Genomic DNA, 19,053 nt, shown 5'->3' with positions numbered 1-19,053 from the left:
CACACACACACAAAAAAGAATCGGTCAGTAATTTTTTAAATAACACTTTTGAGCACTTACCACACGCCAAGCCCTTCAAATCACTTTACATGTACTAACTCATTTAAACCTGAGCACAACTTTAAAGTATTATTATGATTATCTTCTTTTTCTAATTAAGAAACCTGAATAAATAAATACAATGTAGAACACAATTCAAATCCAGCAGTGTGGTCCCAAAGTGATTACTCTTATCCACTACACTATGTTACCTCCAAATCAAAGTACAAGAAACAGGTAAGGAAATTATTATTTTCTCTCTTCATATAGGTGAAAAAATAAACAGTGAACAGAATTTTGGAGTCTATGGAGTTCAATAATTTAGCATGCCTAATAAAATCTGAAGAAGGAATCCATTCATGTTTTTAAGCTTCCATTTCTGGCTAAGTTATTGGCTCATTTATGGCAAATAAGAGCTAGTAATATAGTATAAACAATGTAAAATTTTTAAGAAGAGGAAAAAAAAATTAGATCTCTTCAGCCCTCTAATTCTTAATTTTATTTGCTGCAGACACCAAGCCTCATTCTGAGGCATGAACACCATGTAAAACTTCAGGACTGAGCAGGAATTATCTTTGCATAATGAACCAAATACCCCAGGAAAAGAATAGTTTTTAATGAACCCAAAATAACAAAAACTGATTTAGAATTGTAAAGAAGACTTCTTAGCATTCTGTTTAATTATTGAATACTGAAGGATAATAAAATACAAGGCAGAAGAAGGGCTCTGTATTGAGAATATTGCTAAAGAATATTCAATTTGGCCTTCCTAGGTGGCACAGTGGTTAAGAATCCATCTGCCTGATAGGATCAAGATGGTGGAGGAGGAGGACATGCACTCACTCCCTCTTGCAAGAGCACCGGAATTACAACTAACTGCTGAACAATCATCGACAGAAAGACACTGGAACTCACCAAAAAAGACACCCCACATCCAGAGACAAAGGAGAAGCGGCAATGAGACGGTAGGAGGGGCGCAATCGCGTTAAAATCAAATCCCATAAATGCTGGGTGGGTGATTCACAAGCTGGAGAACAGTTATACTGCAGAAGTCCTGAGGGTTCTGAGCCCCACATCAGGCTTCCCAACCTGGGAGTCCAGCAACGGGAGGAGGAATCCCCAGAGAATCTGACTTTGAAAGCCAGCAGGATTTGATTGCAGGACCTCCACAGGACTGCGGGAAACAGAGACTCCACTCTTGGAGGGCCCAGAGAAAAGTGTGCTCAGCAGGACCCAGGGGGAAGGAGCAGTGACCCCATAGGAGACTGAACCAGACCTACCTGCTGGTGTTGGAGGGTTGCCTGCAGAGGTGGGGGGCAGCTGTGGCTCACTGAGGAGACAGGGGCACTGCAGCAGGGGTTCTGAGAAGTGCTCATTGGCGTAAGCCTTCTCAGAGTCTACTATTAGCCCCACCGAAGAGCCTGTAAGCTCCAGTGCTAGGTAGCCTCAGGCCAAACAGCCAACAAGGTGGGAACACAACCCCACCCACTGGCAGACAAGCAGATTAAAGTTTTACTGAGCTCCACCCACCAAATCAGATTAAAGTCTTACTGAGCTCCACCCACCCAGCCCTACCCATCACCAGTCCCTCCCATTAGGAAGCACACACCAGCCTCCTAGAAAGCTTCCTCCACAAGAGGGCAGACAGCAGTATCAAGCAGTATCAACAGTATTTCATCTTGTGGAACTGAAAACCACAGCCACAGAAAGATACAGAAAATGAAAAAGCAGAGGACTTTGTACCACATGAAGGGACAGGATAAAACCCCAGAAAAACAACCAAATGAAGAGGAGATAGGCACCCTTCCGGAAAAAGAATTCATAATAATGATGGTGAAGATGATCCAGGACTTCGAAAAAAGACTGGATGCAAAGATCGAAAAGTTTACCAAAGCCCTAGAAGAATTAAAGAGCAAACAAACAGAGATATGCAACACAATAACGGAAATGAAAAATACACTAGAAGGAACCAATAGCAGATTAACTGAGGCAGAAGGGCAAATAAGTGACCTGGAAGACAGAATGGTGATCATCACTGATGCAGAAAAGAATAAAGAAAAAAGAATGAAAAGAACTGAAGACAGCCTAAGAGACCTCTGGGACAAATGGTAAATGCACCAACATTCGCATTATAGGGGTCCCAGAAGGAGATGAGAGAAAGAAAGGACCTGAGAAAATATTGGAAGAGATTATAGCTGAAAACTTCCCTCACATGGGAAAGAAAACAGCTACCCAAGTCCAGGAAGTGCAGAGAGTCCCAGGCAGGATAAACCCAAGGAGAAACACACCAAGACATACAGCAGTCAAACTGACAAAAATTAAAGACAGAGAAAAGTTATTAAAAGCAACAAGGGAAAAATGACAAATAACATAAAAGGGAACTCCCATAAGGTTAACAGCTGATTTCTCAGCAGAAACTCTGCAAGCCAGAAGGGAGTGGCATGATATATTTCAAGTGATGAAAGGGAAGAACCTACAACCAAGAATACTCTACCCAGCAAGGAGCTCATTCAGATTCGACGGAGAAATCAAAAGCTTTACAGACAAGCAACAGCTAAGAGAATTCAGCACCACCAAACCAGCCCTACAACAAATGCTAAAGGAACTTCTCTCAGCTGGAAACATAAGAGAAGAAAAGGACCTACAAAAACAAAAACAAAACAATTAAGAAAATGGTAATAGGAACATACATATCGATAATTACCTTGAACATAAATGGACTAAATGCACCAACCAAAAGACACAGACTGGCTGAATGGATCCAAAAACAAGACCCATATATATGCTCTCTCCAAGAGACCCACTTCAGACCTAGGGACACATACAGACAGAAATTGAGGGGATGGAAAAAGATATTCCATGCAAATGAAAATCAAAAGAAAGCTGGAGTAGCACTACTCATATCAGATAAAATAGACTTTAAAATAAAAAATGTTACAAGAGACAAGAAAGGACATTACATAAAGATCAAGGGATCCATCCAAGAAGAGGAGATAACAATTATAAATATATATGCACCCAATATAGGAGCACCTCAATACATAAGGCAAATGCTAACAACTATGAAAGAGGAAACGCAAGGCAGAAATAGAGATGTGGAGAACAAACATATAGACACCAAGTGGGGAAAGTGGGGAGGGCTGGGGGGGAATGAATTGGGAGATTGGGATACCAAATTGTACACTCTAAATATATGCTGTTTATTGTCTGTTAACTGTATCTCAATAAAATTTCTTAAAAAAAAAATTTTTTTTTTAAAGAAAAAAAAAAAAAAGAATCCACCTGCCAATGCAGGGAACAGGAGTTTGATCTCTGCCCCAGGAAGATCCCACATGCCGCGGAGCAACTAAACCCGTGCACCACAACTATTGAGCCTGCATTCTAGGGCCCGTGAGCCACAACTATTGAGCCCATGTGCCGCAACTATTGAAGCCCACATGCCTACAGCCCATGCTCTGCAGCAAGAGAAGCCACCACAAAGAGTAGCCAGCGCACCACAATGAAGAGTAGCCCCCACTCACAGCAACTAGAGAAAGCCTGTTGCAGCAACAAAGACCCAACACAGCCAATAAATTAATTAATTAATTAATTATTTTTTTTAAAAAAAAGAATATTCAATTTTGTCCCCTGGTGGTAAGAAAATGTAAAGTCATACAAACTACATTTAGGGTTCAGGTGGCGGTTTAGGATCTATGATGAATCAGGGATAACAATGGGCTAGTTAACACAAGCTGGCTAGAGAAATGTTTTCATTTCTCCTATTATCCCAACGCTATCTCTTCTAACTAACAAAAAAAAAAAAAAAAAAAATAAAGGGAGGGAATATGGGGATATGTGTATGAAAACAGTTGATTGAACCTGGTGTACCCCCCAAAAAAATAAAATAAAATAATAATAAAAAAAAAAAAAAATAGCTGGGCTAATAGTGCCCTACTATTCTGACTGATAACAAAAGCTAGCAAAAGCAGTCCAATCTATGACAGGCTAGGCCAAGGGCAGTATTAGAAAGGCTAAGCCCAAGTGAGAGACCAGGCAGCTGAGATACACACCTTACTTGTTCAGCTGATGCCTGCAGTTCCAACTTGGCCTTCTCACAACTTCACCCAGAAAGTAAACCCATGCAGATGAGAGAGGTGGCCCAGCACACAGGGGCTCAAGAACATCCCAGTCATCCACTCCTCATTCACCCTGAGGGAGAGTGACAAAACTGGAAGAAGCATTCTACTTTGCCTCGAACCAGGGTGAGAACATCGAATACTCGAGTACGCGGTGCCACGTCAGTCATGTCCTTTTTACCACAAATACCCAACCCAAATACATAGGTCTCCCTATTTTTTGAAGTTCCTTATATAACAGTTCTGAATTAGGTAAAAATCTGGGAATAGAGTAAGAATTTAGATAAGATGGTCCTTTACTACTCAAATGACTTAAGAAGTCATTCTACAACAAACAGCCTTAAAATTTCCAGATGATCCAAGTGAAAGTAAGAGAGAAAGCAGTGCTAAACAAGGTACAAAGCTCTAAAAGATTACATTCTCCTTTCTTTGTTGCCCACACTTAAAGAGGATGGGTACTGCCATTCACAGAGACGCTGCAGCACAAACCTAAGGATGCTATTCCTTTACTTAAAAGAATAAAAGTTCTCTTTTGACAAGAAGATAAGTCCAAGCTTCTTGGCAGAATATGCAAAGGCTTTCTTGTAAGAATGCATATCAGCACGGAGAGGTGAAGCCCTGAGAAAGCTTTCCTGGAAAAAGCTACTTCTAAGCTAGTCAAGGAGAAAAGGGGAGGAGATTTTAGGCAGTGAGTAAAGCCCAGATGAGAGAAGCCTTCTTGTATGCGTAGGCAAGCACAGGCAGCTGGTATCATGGAAACTGAAAGTATGAGGGAGGATAACATAGCAAGCTATTGAAATTTAACCGACTGAAATTACAGTCAACCCTCCCTATCTGTAGGTTCCACATCCACAGATTCAACCAACCACGATAGAAAATACTTGGAAAAAAATATTCCAGAAAGTTCCAAAAAGCCAAACTTGAAATTGTTTCCTGCGGACAACTATTTACATATCATTTACATTGTATTTACAACTATTACATAGTATCTGCATTGTATGAGGTATTATAAGTAATATGGAGATGATTTAAAATATATGTGAAGATAAGCGCAGGTTATGTGCAAACACTGTGCTATTTTATATAAGGGACCTGATCTCTGTGGATTTTTGGCATCCACAGCAGGGGTGGGGGGGAGGTCCTGGAACCAATACCTAGTGGACACAGAAGGACGACTGTATCGAGAACTCCAGGGTGTACTCAGCAATGGCCTATTACACATCTACCTCCAGATTTCCATTTTTTAAAATCAAGGTAATTTTGTATTTTATCTTCTATTATTTTTTAAAAATAACTGTACAAATATATATATACATATATATATTTCTTATTTTAAAAAATCCTACAAGTAAAGATAAAATTCTCCTTTGATTCCTTTAACATTCCCACTCTCACAAATAACCAGTCTGGAATGCATATTCAGACCCTTACTGTACTTCACATTCATAAATATATACCCACAAAAAAATACAGTATTGCTTATGTTCAATGGTTTCCATGTAACTATTCTGGGAATCACATATACCCATCTCCAAAGTCCAGTAATATTGTGTCTTCCTGGTGAAAATAGTTTATTTTCAGCTTAAATGATTCTTCTTGCGAAATGGAAGCAGATTGATAATTCAGAGAACTCCTCAGTTTTGTATTCCAAATGCAGCCAGAGGAAATAAAATCATGGTAAATACTTGTTAAAAAATACATAAATCTCTTCTGAAATTATAATTTTATTTTTACCAAATAGCTCTAGGAAAGTTGTATATCCATTTTTCCCTGAGTTCAGAAGCATAGCAGTACAGTATCTAATTATCTGCTCAATCCACATAACTTATTTGAGTCCTAATACCTGAACTTCCTTAAATAAATTGCCAACATTTTTGTTTTTTGATGACGTGACTATTACTGTTACTAAGAAAAAATAGTCTTGAGAAACCCTGAGGACTCAGAAAGTTGAGCCAATTCGAAATGGTCCTTGATTTAAGGAAAGTGATCAGTAACTTCTTTCATCATGTTTCATCAAGTTTTCAACTGCATTAAAATAAGACTTTAAGATCTCCATAACTGGCTTTAGTTTCTTTTAAATGTAAGTTGGCAATGATTAAATATATAATTATTAAAAGCATCCTCTTTGCACTCTCAATCACTTCCTTTATAATATCAAACAGTGAATGTGACTCTGAAAGGTTATCCGACCAAAGTCTTCTAATTAATGATTTAATGAGATATATCAACAGATACATTAAACTTGTTTTGATTTAAATAAACTTTGAAGTCACATTTTTATTACACTGCATATATTCCTTCTATGGTAAAACGATTGACTTCTTAAGTTCTGAGCATACCTGTCAATTTTCTTACTTGCAAATAGGCCCTAATAGTTCACATATATTAATTAATTAGATAAAAGATTGGGGGGCTACATGTGTTTGTTTACTTGTGTGCTTGCTGGAGGACAGTGAATCTCAAGAAGGCTATACCTCAGGCAGGGCACCTTGGTCAAGGGGTTAGCCGTCATGTCCCTGATCTGGTAGGAGCAAACTAGTGAGATCACTAGAAACAACGTAATTTTGATCAGCACTGTCCCACAGAAATATAAACACAGGCCACAAATGAGAGCCACAGATGTAACTCTAAATTTCCTAATAACTACATTTAGAAAAAAAGAAAAATGTTAGTATTTTTATTTTACCTCGTATATCCAAAATATTATCATTTCAATGTGATCAAAATTTTTAAATTATTGATACTTTATATTCTTTTGTTCACACTAAGTCTTCAAAATCCAGTGTGTAACTTTATATTTATAGCACCCCTCAATTGGATTAGTCATGAATTTCAAGTGCTCAAAAAGCCATATCTGGCCAGTGACTACCATACTGGACAGCACAGATATAGAGGGGAAACCAGGAGCTTTGGAATTAACATGGACCTAAGGTCTGAATTCTAGTTCCATAACTTTCTAAGCTGTGTGACCATAAGCTAGTATAATAATATAAACTCCCTGAGCCCTGTAGCTCTTATCAGTAACTCAGGAATAATACCAAATGCCTCGCAAATTTCTTATAAGAACTATAGATAATATAATTATCTATAATAATTATAATATGCCTGCCATATATATAACTCAATAAAATTCTCCTCATCCTCATTATTGTATGAATTACAGAAGAGAAAATAATATTGTATGAAAGCTTAAATTCAAAGTTTAAAAAATTGTGAAGGAGAAAAATAAACAAGAACTTGAAGTAAGAGTATCAAAATATTTTCTAACTGAAGTTCAGTCATCAATCCACTATTATCCATACAAAATAAAAACAAAAACCATATTGTCCAAAATTCTGAATAATGCCAAAATAAGATATTGCTAAAATTAGAGATATGATAATGTTTGCCTTTTTTTCTTAAGGCAAATTTGCTTTCTTGGTTACTGTTGCCAAGGCTAGTATTAGTTTCTATTCCTATGGGGGAAAAATGGCTGCAAAGTTGAGCAGGAGGTTATTTCCATGGAAATGGAATTCTGGAATACTAAAAAATGCTTACAAATAATCTACAAAGACTATATTATGAATACTGATAACTGCACATTCATTATATAATATATAATGATAGTTTTTTTTTCAAATAATTGTTACAGTATATTTTTCATTCATTTATACAGGATATCAAAATACAATGCAGAAAATATACAAAACATACCTCTGATAAAAATGTCTGGGCCGATTTCTGAGCTCCTACATGGAGCAGATATTCATATACGTAGAGTGCTAACCTGGAAAATGAATAAAATATTTATTGAGAAGAGGTATATTTAAAATTCATTCTTTAAATAATGCACACACCTTTTCATTACAAAAATATTTTTTACACTAACAGTGACAGAAAATCAACTCTTCCAACATGTTTTCAATGGAAGTTTTTACATGCATGTTCAGAAAGAACTTTAATTAAAATAGGACACAAAAGAAGAAGGCACAATATCTTTTCTTGGCAAGAAACAAATTACAGATTTTTGTCTTGGATCATCTAACATCATACCCTCAATTCCCTTTGTTATACCTAATATGAATTACTAACTTAAAACCAAACATTAATAATTCCCATAACCTATTTCAAGGTATAATTATTAGTAAAATAAATGAATTAAGTTATGGGACCTTTACTACAACACTATATCCTTCCATCTCCTTGGTGAATGTTAACATAAACTCCAGCTGTTTACACATCCATATGCCAAAATGGGTATTGAATGTCCATTTTAATATATCTGTTCAGGCACTCTCCCCTTATTCTTTAGTTTAGATTGTTAAACCAATAATATTTTAGTTTATAAGAAATTCAAAATAACAGCAAATCACAGCATTAAGTAAACTTTAAATATACCAGATTATATTAAGCATTTGAAAAGTACATATAAATGTATCACTCAACTAAAGAATATTAAGTATGCACTAGGCACTTATACTATTCTCATTATCTTGTGGATTCAGAATTTTAAGCTACACCATGTGGCTCAATTTTAGTTAAGCTGTTAACAAAATATTATTCATAAACCCAAATCAGTCTGAGGCAGTATTTTTAATGATATCTTGGACGGATGCCCAGATAGCTCACAACAGTTCAGTTTCTGCTACACTGTATTTACCAATATTGAGCCAGGTTTACAGTAAACAAAACAATGTAACAATAACCACAATTCTGTACAGCTACATCATTTCTCTTGCCAAGTGAATTTAGGACTGTTAAAGACTGATGGCATTTGCAACAATGAATATTTTCCTCCTTTTCATGAAAACATGTATTTGTCATGAAAAGGGAAAGCCTGTATGTAATCCCTCGCTCTGTCCATTTAATTCTTTCTCCATTCCCAAACTGCCAAACACTTAAGATGAGAATTATACTGTAGTTTACTAAGCACCATGAGTAGACCTCTGTTAAAGTTACTCCTAGAGGAAAATATGTTGTTGACAGTGAGTATATGAATATAATTTAGAAACATCTCCTATTCTCTTCAAGTGGAATGCCATTTCCTAGATCGGTGCTTCTCAACTCTTTTTCTACCCTAACACAGTTGAGGTAGCATGTCACATCCCTATGTGATGCTCCCTGGAGATGTTTCATACCCAAAGTACATCATATGAGATCTGGGAATTGAAATGTTCCTATAGTTTCAGACAAACAAACAAACCCTACTAGTGATTCTTAGCACACATTCTTCAAACACACCTCACATACCCTGTCCCTCCACCAACTACTTCCAATCCTATCACATGATTCCCTGACCAGGATGGCAAATTTCACCTTGAAAAGGAAATGATTTGTGAATTTCTCCTGGAAAGACTGAATGCTCAAAATTGCCTGCCAGTGGCATCGTGGCCCTACTGCCTACTGCCCTAGAGCCTCAGGTTATTCCTTGCGGGTTGTAAAATCTTGGGCCTAGCTCCAAACTAGTAGTGCAGGCTGGACAAGAAAGCCAGGCCTAAGTCAAACGCTCAACAGTAAGAATGTTCCACCAAGCTTGGAAAAGTTGGAAGTGAGAGGCACTGAGTGAAGCAGTGGCACCGTGGTGGGTCCGGGGTGGGGTGGGATGCAGTAAGAGAACAGACCCCAGAACCAGTCAAGGCCAGAGCACAACTGTTGCTGTGTCCTTGCAATAAACACCATTCCTTAAAGTTAAGCAAGCCACTTCCTTAATATATTTCTTCTATGCTTTCCCCCAACTAATTAAGTAACCAAAAGTGTATCTCTTTATAAGTTAAATTTAAAGCAACAATCTCCTCTCTGTCAATGGGTCCAGGGCAGTGTTTCTAAGAGATGTATTGGCGGGGGCACAGAATTAAGGCGGGGAAGGGGTTTCAAACTATAGAACTAAAGATTCTGAAGCATCTTCCTAGGGGTGTGCCTGTCCTCCTACCCTTAGAATTTGAGCTGTAGCAGCACATCGTATGGTTACCAACAGGGTGACAGAATGAGACAGTGCTGAGAAAAATCTATCTACAACACTGCCTCATATATGCATGTTCTGTAACCTCCCTTGAACAAAATGAATGCTCCCCAGGCAGTCAGGACCTATGCTCCAGAAAGAGTGGCAGGGAGCATCACATGGGTGAACAATCAACTCTACTGCCATGATGACTCCGGTATACATCACCAGCAAATCTCCAACATCTTAGCTACCACCTCTGTGCATAGGATTTTCCAAATCTATCTCTTTAGCCCTATCCTCTCTACCAAGCTCCAAACCTGCTTCTCCAAATTACTGCTTGAAATGTCTAGCAAGATAGTTTTCTCTTCACTTGACCATGTCCAGAGTTAAATTCACCTTCTCCATCTGTTTACAGTACCTGTTCTCACTTTCAATGAAACACAATTTCTGAGTCTCAGTTTCCTCATTTGTAAAATGGGAAGGATACTTTCCTTGTAGTATAGTTGAAAGGATGCAAGAGCACAGTAAGCGGTAACAATGACTGCAGCCGTTACAGCTAACTCTGTTACCCAGTCATGTACTGGATCTCAGTACCACCGCCTCTCCCACATCTGCCATTCATGTCTATCCTCCCTCCCGCTCCTGAAGAACCACTAGGAGCCATGGCAATATGAGTATTTCTTCTACCTTCAGATACAGATACTGTGTATTTTTCATTTCCTCCCTACAATAGAGGCATTAGGGCCACCAGAACAGGAATCTCCAGAAGGTCCTAGGAGAAAAACCCTATAATAAATTATTTGTGTATGAATACAAATGATTGCAGGGGAGTGAGGAGTGACACTTGTCCATCCGTGCAGATGCATCATAGCACAGTCCCTCACCCGGTGACATGAGCTCATCAAACATTCCACTCAGATTCAGTTTCTACAGGACAGTGAACATTTAAAAATAAATATTGAATATACAAATATTTTAAATGTGTATACTCTCTTATTAACATCTGCCTTTTCCTTTTTAGGATCTTTAAGAAATTTAACTACTTTTGATAAAGTACAGAGTGGCTATAATCTAGTAGCTCATAAGGTGATCCAATTACACAGAAAAAAATAAGAATCATGCAGTAAGAGTTTGGTTGCTGAAAGTAGACACAGACCCTTTTTTTGCATTGATTAATGAAAAAGCATATCAATGATTCATGGATCATATATCTTTAAATTATCTTCATTTCATTCTAAATTTAAAATAGATACCAATGACTGAGTTAACAAAATCATGACCAGCAATTCTAGAGAGGGATCCAAAGCCAGAATGCAAAATATATCTGAAACAGCTCAAGACCTTCTCTACTCCCTGGTTACCGCAGGCTTTTAAGCTTTAATTGCAAGAGCAAAGGTAGAGGTTACAATGGGAAGGGAACCAAGAACAGACAAAGCCTGAGTCCACTTGGCACTGCCCTCAAAACAGTAATTGCACATCACCTACATGTGATGCACACTCAACTCACGGTCCCTCAGTTACACACATATACACTCACAGCTGCCATAGGAGGCAGAACAGAAAAGTCAACTATCAGTGATAAAACTTCACAATTCAAATTTTATCAATCTCCAATTCTGATAGAGTTACATCTATTTCAACTAGACTTGATGGATTCAAAATCTCTAATAATTTGGATGTGGACCAGTCTACAGTTTTAACTTTTTAAACCTACTTGCAAAAGGTACGGGGGAAATCCCATTCACACTTTATTTTGCATGATTCTAACAAAAGTGGATTTTTTTTGTTAGTTACAAAATGTATAATTAGAAGGGAATTAAAGATACATAAAAATTTTGACTACCCCTTAAAAAAACCCAAATAAAGTTAAAAAGCAATAATGGACTGAGAAAACAAGATATACAATCAATAGGACAACAAAAGGCTAAAATGCTTAATATATAAACAGCTCATATAATATGACCTGCCAGAACATAAAGAACTTAATTTTTAAATAATGAGCAAGGATGGATATTAAAGGTCAAATAAGAAGAATGGCTACCTATGGCCAGTAAATAATCCTAAGGAAAAATATTCAACCTCCCAGTCATAAACAGTATTTTAAAATTTCACCAATAAATGTAGCAAAGACTCTAAAAACATTAAAACATTCAGTGCCTACAGGGTAAAATATAAAAGTGTAAATGGTGCAGCTTTTCAAGAAAATAATTTGACAAGGTGAAAAGGTAAGTGAATAAGTAAAAAACAGAAAGTGCAGAATAGCTCATATAGTATGCTCCCTTGTATATGACACATTCTTCCAGAGATAGTTCACATACATTCAGGCACAGGAGCAACAAGTGTCACTCCCCAGGCTTCCCCATCTGGTGGAAACATTTGTATCCAAACAGTATCTTTTATTGCAGGGCTTTTTTTTCCCAGGGAGTTGGAGCCTAGGATAAGAGGCAGACTGTGTTACTGCATAATCTGTTTGATTATTTCCCCTATACTTCTTTTATTATCTATTTAAAAAGAAATAAATACATAAATAGGAAAAAAATAATAAACATTTTGTAACCTTTGACCCAGTAATTTTTTTTCTAAAATACTATTTTAAAGAATTAATCAGAAATCCAAACAATTTATAATGAAGCTCATGGCAACATTATAGCAGTGAAAAACTGGCAGCCTAAATATCTGATAAAAGAGGAATAATTAGATTGTGATATATGCAGGTGATAGGAAAATATATTTTTTGAAGATGCTTAATGAAATTAAGAAATGTTCCTAATTCATTCTTAAAAGTATGAGCATATATACACACAAATATATACATACTGCATTTAGAAAAAGTGTATAAGGAAACATGAGTTATAGCTACTGGTAGAAACATTAATAACAGTTAAGAAGCAACAGATGAAGTCCAACTAGTAAGGATGTGGCAGAAAAACTAAATAAAGCATAACACCAGTATGGTCTAACTAGAGTAAGAGCAAACATCCCCATGCCTCCTTCAGAAAGCCTGAGGACAACTTTTGTTATAGCACTGTCCTCTAATTAACAATCATAATGGTAGCTTTGGGTCTCCAGTAAAAGATTAAACTTTGTGCCACTCATACTGCACAAAATCTAAGATATCTGCCTAGATAAAAATATTAAATGTTGTTGTCTGACTTAATTTTGGTCAGGTTTTTTAGGGGTGGGGGCGAGCAGGGAAGGGGGGACACATTTAGATACTTTTGGGGTTTGGGGGGGGCTATATTTATTTATTTATTTATTTGTCTTTGTTGCAGAATGTGGAATCTTTTAGTTGCAGCATGTGGGATCTTTAGTTGCAGCATGTGAACTCTTAGTTGCAGCAGGTGGGATCTAGTTCCCTGACCAGGGATCGAACCTGGGCCCCCTGCATTGGGAGCGTGGAGTCTTAGCCACTGGCCCACCAGAGAAATCCCCTAGATACTTTTGATTAAACTTTAAATATGGAAATAACTAATATGAAAGTAAAAATGCTAAGCCTTATAGATAAATGGGCAGAAGCAATAACAAACATCACAACTAATTTTAAAATGTGGAAAATGTTAAACGTCACTGGGAATCAAATATACGCTAAAGCAACAATGGGATTTACATTCTCACAAATACATAACATGTAAGAAAAGGTATATTCAAATACTGCTGATGGAAATAAACTAGTATAGCTCTTTTCAAAGCCAACGTGGCATTATGTATGCATCAAAAGCTTGCTAAAAAAATTTCACACACTTTGACCCAATAACTCCGTTACTGGAGTCTAGCCTAAAGAAATTACCTTAAATGTAGAAAAGCTTAATGCACAAAAATTTTTAACCAAAGAACATGTAAAACAATCAAAAAATAAATTAAAAAGTGGCTGTACTTACAGTAAAATATTTTGCATTAATTTCGTGTTTGAAAATATAATTCAGAATTTAGATATATTCACTCAACAAGCACCTAAGAGACTTCCCTCTGCCTAATTCTTGAACTTTAAAATGTGAGAAAATGTCATAACCATACCACCGAATAAAATTTTCACATTTACCTTGTGAAAATTACAAAATCTAACAAAGAAACAAATTTTTACCATTTATGTCAACAAAATCTGTTACATGCTTGCCAACAGGTATCATCTAACAGTACTAAGACAGTTAAGTAACTAATAGCACATCTACAACACATACTGTCATTTGGAGTCTAATTACAGAAAATGCGCAACTACACTTGTAAATAAGGACTTTACAGTCTGGAACAGGGGTAAAGAATTTACCTCACTCTATAATATAGCTATCTAATTTGAGATTAAATCTCTTGCTCCAGAGGAAATGGTAGAAAATAAGGAACTACATAACTTATAAAAACATATAAACATATAAAACATAACATACAAAAAATGTTTTTAAGACAGTACTGTTAATTTGCAAAAAAAGTTTCCAAGCCACACATAAATAAAAGGTGAATACTGCCTATAGTTCAGAGCTAACTTCTAATTCTCTCTCTCCATACACGTGTACGTACATATGTCAATATCTATGTATGTGTGTATAATACATCTATATAAAACAAATTATTTCACAAAAGTCAGTCAATAAAAATGGCCTAATGTGTTTAATCTGAATTTATGGAACAGTTAAAATGGATATGACTGTTTAAATCATAGAAAGAATTTTTTTAAAGCTCCTGAGCAAGATTCATCAAAAGTTTTCTTTATATTATACATGCTAGTTATAATTACATGATTTAATGTTTATAAAACTTTTCAGGAATGTGCGTCACTGGTGGGTAGCATTTAATCATGCCTCACAATATTCCTGTGAGGTAGACAGTTATGAACTATGTATAAACATCATCAGGTAAGTGCTCATACATTGAAAGGTCCAACTACCAATAAACAGCTATGTCGGTCAGCCTGGCCACGATATCCTACATCTGCTTTCCACACACAGGTCTACCACCTATTAATTAACCTGTCTTTTGCATGCTAGTCTTTTAATATTCCAAAAAGATGTAGTGTTGAAACTGAAAAGAGAAAGTAGCCATTTAATACGAGAAAACATCCATCCATTGCAAACTTCAGTGATGAAAACCCATTTTGTTAGTATTTTGCCATCTTCTTACATTTAGCAAGGAAAAAAAAAGACTCAAATAAACATAAAGCCTTCAAATTAATGAATCCCCATTTGTAGTTTTTAAATTCTTTTGATTAATTCACTATATGTGCAAAGTAGAGGGAAGACATAGTAGAATAACTTCAGAAAACAGCTGTTCTTAATTTCTCTTGAAATTAAACTACTGTAACACACTTTGTGTCGTTTATCTCTGTATCTCCAGCACCCAAACTAGTAAGAACCAAATAAATATTTTTTACTGTAGGAATGTCTCTATTAGACCAGACATAAAGTACTTACAGAATCTTTTGGTTTCACTTTTCAAGGCATTCAAAGGGGAAGCGTAAGGAATCTCCTTAGATACCTATTTTAGCATTAGCATCCTCTTAGTATCCTTAAGATTCAGCCTCTCAATAAAATACTATAGTTTAACAACATGAATGTTACCAAAACAACTCCTTCACACTGATTCCTAATCCCTATATACAAAGGGTAATTTTTTTAAAGAAATAAATTAATCCATTTAGTTGTGGGTGGTTGATATTTGTTGTTTTGTTATTTTTAATAAAACAAATCCTCAAAAGACAATAACCTCTCTCTCTCCTATTTCCTTAAAGGAAATAAATCAAGGTTAGAAAATCATAAAAAGATTATAGAGGATTAGAAGAGGGCTATTTTATAAAGAATGGTCTAGCTGTTATATTTAGCACTGGTGAGTAGTTATGTGCTGCAAAATGCTACATCCAAAATCCACTCTCCATCTTTTGTCCTTAAATCCCAAGGTCATTAACTAGAGAAGCCTCAGACATAGAGAACTTAGAACAGATTAAGTTCTCCTAATGGACTGTAAAGAGTCATGTTGGATCTAGATTCCTACCCACTGCTATATTTAAAATGGATAACCAACAAGGACCTACTGTATAGCACAGGGAACTCTGCTCAATATTATGTAACAACCTAATCGGGAAAAGAATTTGAGAAAGAACAGACACGTATATGTATAACTGAATCACTTTGTTTTACACCTGAAACTAACATAACATTGTTAATCAACTATACTCCAATATAAAATGAAAAGTTTCTTCAAAAAAGCCATGTTGGATTTAGAAAAAAGAATTCTCTTATTCCTGATCCACTGTATAATTCCAGGGTTGACTAATGGCACGTATCAGTATCCAATGTGTCTTCTAAGTGATAAAATGCCAAGAGTTAGCTGGATCACAGCTAGCTAACAAGCAGTGAGGAGCATTTGGCAGCCACTGGGAGACTGCTCATGGGACTGTACGTAGTTTAGCAATGAAACTAGATCGGCCTGATCAAATTTTCAACAGAGCTTACAACCTGGTGCTAAGGAGGTGTGAAAAATTAGAAATCTGTTTCTAACGTTGTCTTTTTAAAGTTCTTCATCAACACTGAGGCTAAAAAACAGATTTAGCATGTCAAAACCTGTGTCTCTGCAACCATGCAATAATATTACTATCCAGCTTTTGTTTTAAATACACTTAAAAAGTCTATTTTTCATACACTCAATATCAGTTTTAGAAGAAGATACTGAAGACGCTAAACTGCGAATTAAATGTTCTGGGGCAGAGATAATTGTATCAGTTAAGACTGACAGGGACAGGAGTGAAAGATTCAACAATTATTAAGTGGATAGCTAGGTATAAAAAATATTACTCTGCCAATGTTTCACTGATGTCATAAATGACAGACAAGTAATGTTTGGGAGTATGGACTTGGAATTAAATGATTTCATGTGCTTAGAAATAAAAACACTTGAATTGTGCAGACAGGCAAATTCATGATTAAAATGACTATCAATGGAGAAAATAAAAAGGCTAAGGTATAAAAATTAGAATTAATTTAAAACTAATCAAGAGTTTGTAGAAATATGGCTATTTGTAAAATTTAATAAAAATTTCCATCCAATCTTAGAGCTAAGCTATATGTATTTTTTTTAATATATCTACAAAATTGTGCTATTTTTTTTTGGGGGGGGGGGTACACCAGGTTCAATCATCTGTTTTTATACACATATCCCCGTATTCCCTCCCTTCCTTGACTCCCCCGCCTCGAGTTCCCCCCACCCTCCCTGCCCGAGTCCTCTAAGGCATCTTCCATCCTCGAGTTGGACTCCCTTTGTAAGCTATATGTATTGAAAACACAGTACTGGGTACACTTGATAATAGTACTTACTCCATTTCAATCCAGCTTGAAAATTATACATTACACCCAGGCTCCCACCTGCCCTTGGAATCTTGATATATACAGTCTGATATACGTAGCTCATAATCATTGTTCTGTTTACATCATCCTTATAGAGAGCATATTTTCTTTTATATCCACTCAGAATACTAGTAGCTTCCTAACACGTGTTGCCTAACCTTGGAAGTCATCCCATACTCAATTTCAATGTATTAACATCAAAATTAACACCAGACACCAGACTTCCACTTATGCCATGGAGGAGTAAGTGGGACTGAACTTGCCCCCTTACTGCAGACAACTAGAAAACCGGATATATGAAACAACTGGCTTTAGATACTGGGCAACAGGCAGTGCAGGCCTGTAAAACCTGAGAAAAGAGGAACATGCAAGATTGAGTCCTATCATAACCCCAGCTTTCTGCCTCAAGGCACATTCCAGAACACAGTGCAAGGAGGGACAAATCCAAATATAGGACAGTGGTCTCAAGCTGAAGAGATCAAGGGATCAAATGGCTGCGGGGGGGGGGGGGGGGGGGGGATGGAGGCAGCTGGAATTTGTGGGCAGAGTTTCAGATAGGAGGCAAAAAAACTCCAACAATCTGCAGAGGGTTCCCTTTGCCCATTTATAGGGTGGCACTCCACCAGGCCAGGCAAAGAACTGCTGCTCACAGAGGACTGGGAAACCACTAACCACTCACAGGAGAAGCACCAAGAACACTGCTCACAAGGAGCACTCAGCAGAGACCCAGGGGCCACACTTCAGAGGCAGGACTAAACTAGTCCTAGGGTAAAAGTAGACTCGCCCTAACCATGAATTTTAACAACCCAAATCAGCTTTTTACAATATGCAAATATAGCCAGGTTAATTGAGCTAGAAAGTAGCTTTAAGTAAAGATAAGTATTAAAAAAAAAGCGATACCAGGTATCAAGTCAGAGAGATTAAAATAACTTTCAGGTTGGTGCATGGACATGGCCAGTTGGGGCAAGGGGAATATGGGAAATCTCTGTACCTTCTGCTGAATTTTGCTATGAATCTAAAATTTCACTGCTTAAAAGAATATTTTTTAAAGCAATTACAATGGGTAATGGGACTTCTTACTTCCTTCTCTCTATTGTTCTATATTTTGCAAATTTTCTACAATCAAGAAAAAATTATATTAAAACTTAGTCATGAGCTCACATCCCCTTCCCCAAGCTAATTTTAAGTTATTATCTATGTGTAACATTTTCCTCAGGGACAAATGAACATTAATGATTTACTCTAATAAGCTAATAACCAAGAAAATATCTTCTCTCTAAATAATATAAATTACATATCCCAAGAAATTAAGATGAGTGGAAAACATTTAAAAGCAGTCTAAGGTTCTTCCTCTTGCTACTAAGCACCAAAAATAACTTACTGAGAATTTCTTTTGGGCGTTACAATTTTTTTTCTTTTTTCACCTCATGCAAAAGTTTATTGTAAAACTGAAAATAAACTGCATCATTTAACATCTCTCTCTTCTACTTATTTCCAAAACAGAAACAGACTCATATAAGCTTGAAAACAAACTTATGGTTACCAAAAGGGGAAATGGGAGGGGAGGGATAAATTAGGAATTTGGTATTAACATATATACACTACTATATACAAAACAGATAATCAACAAGCACCTACTGCATAGCACGGG

General features: G+C 36.5%; 1 protein-coding gene across 14 annotated transcripts in view; it reads right to left on the bottom strand.

Annotated features, from left to right (window-relative positions):
* SSBP2 (single stranded DNA binding protein 2) overlaps nucleotides 1–19,053 on the bottom strand; it is a 311,861-nt gene that overhangs the window by 219,578 nt on the left and 73,230 nt on the right. For all 14 annotated transcript variants that reach the window (XM_057740161.1, XM_057740080.1, XM_057740146.1 and 11 more), the window contains one exon: nucleotides 7,848–7,920. Coding sequence is in view for 8 of the 14 variants with exons in the window: in XM_057740080.1 (XP_057596063.1) it covers nucleotides 7,848–7,920 (73 nt within the window). In the remaining 6 variants the exon portion in view is untranslated. The remainder of the gene's footprint in view (nucleotides 1–7,847; nucleotides 7,921–19,053) is intronic.

Source organism: Hippopotamus amphibius, chromosome 1, assembly GCF_030028045.1.
Source record: "Hippopotamus amphibius kiboko isolate mHipAmp2 chromosome 1, mHipAmp2.hap2, whole genome shotgun sequence".
NCBI classification, from domain to species: Eukaryota; Metazoa; Chordata; class Mammalia; order Artiodactyla; family Hippopotamidae; genus Hippopotamus; species Hippopotamus amphibius.
Note: the sequence above shows the minus strand (reverse complement) of the source record. Positions and strands in the feature narration are given on the sequence as shown.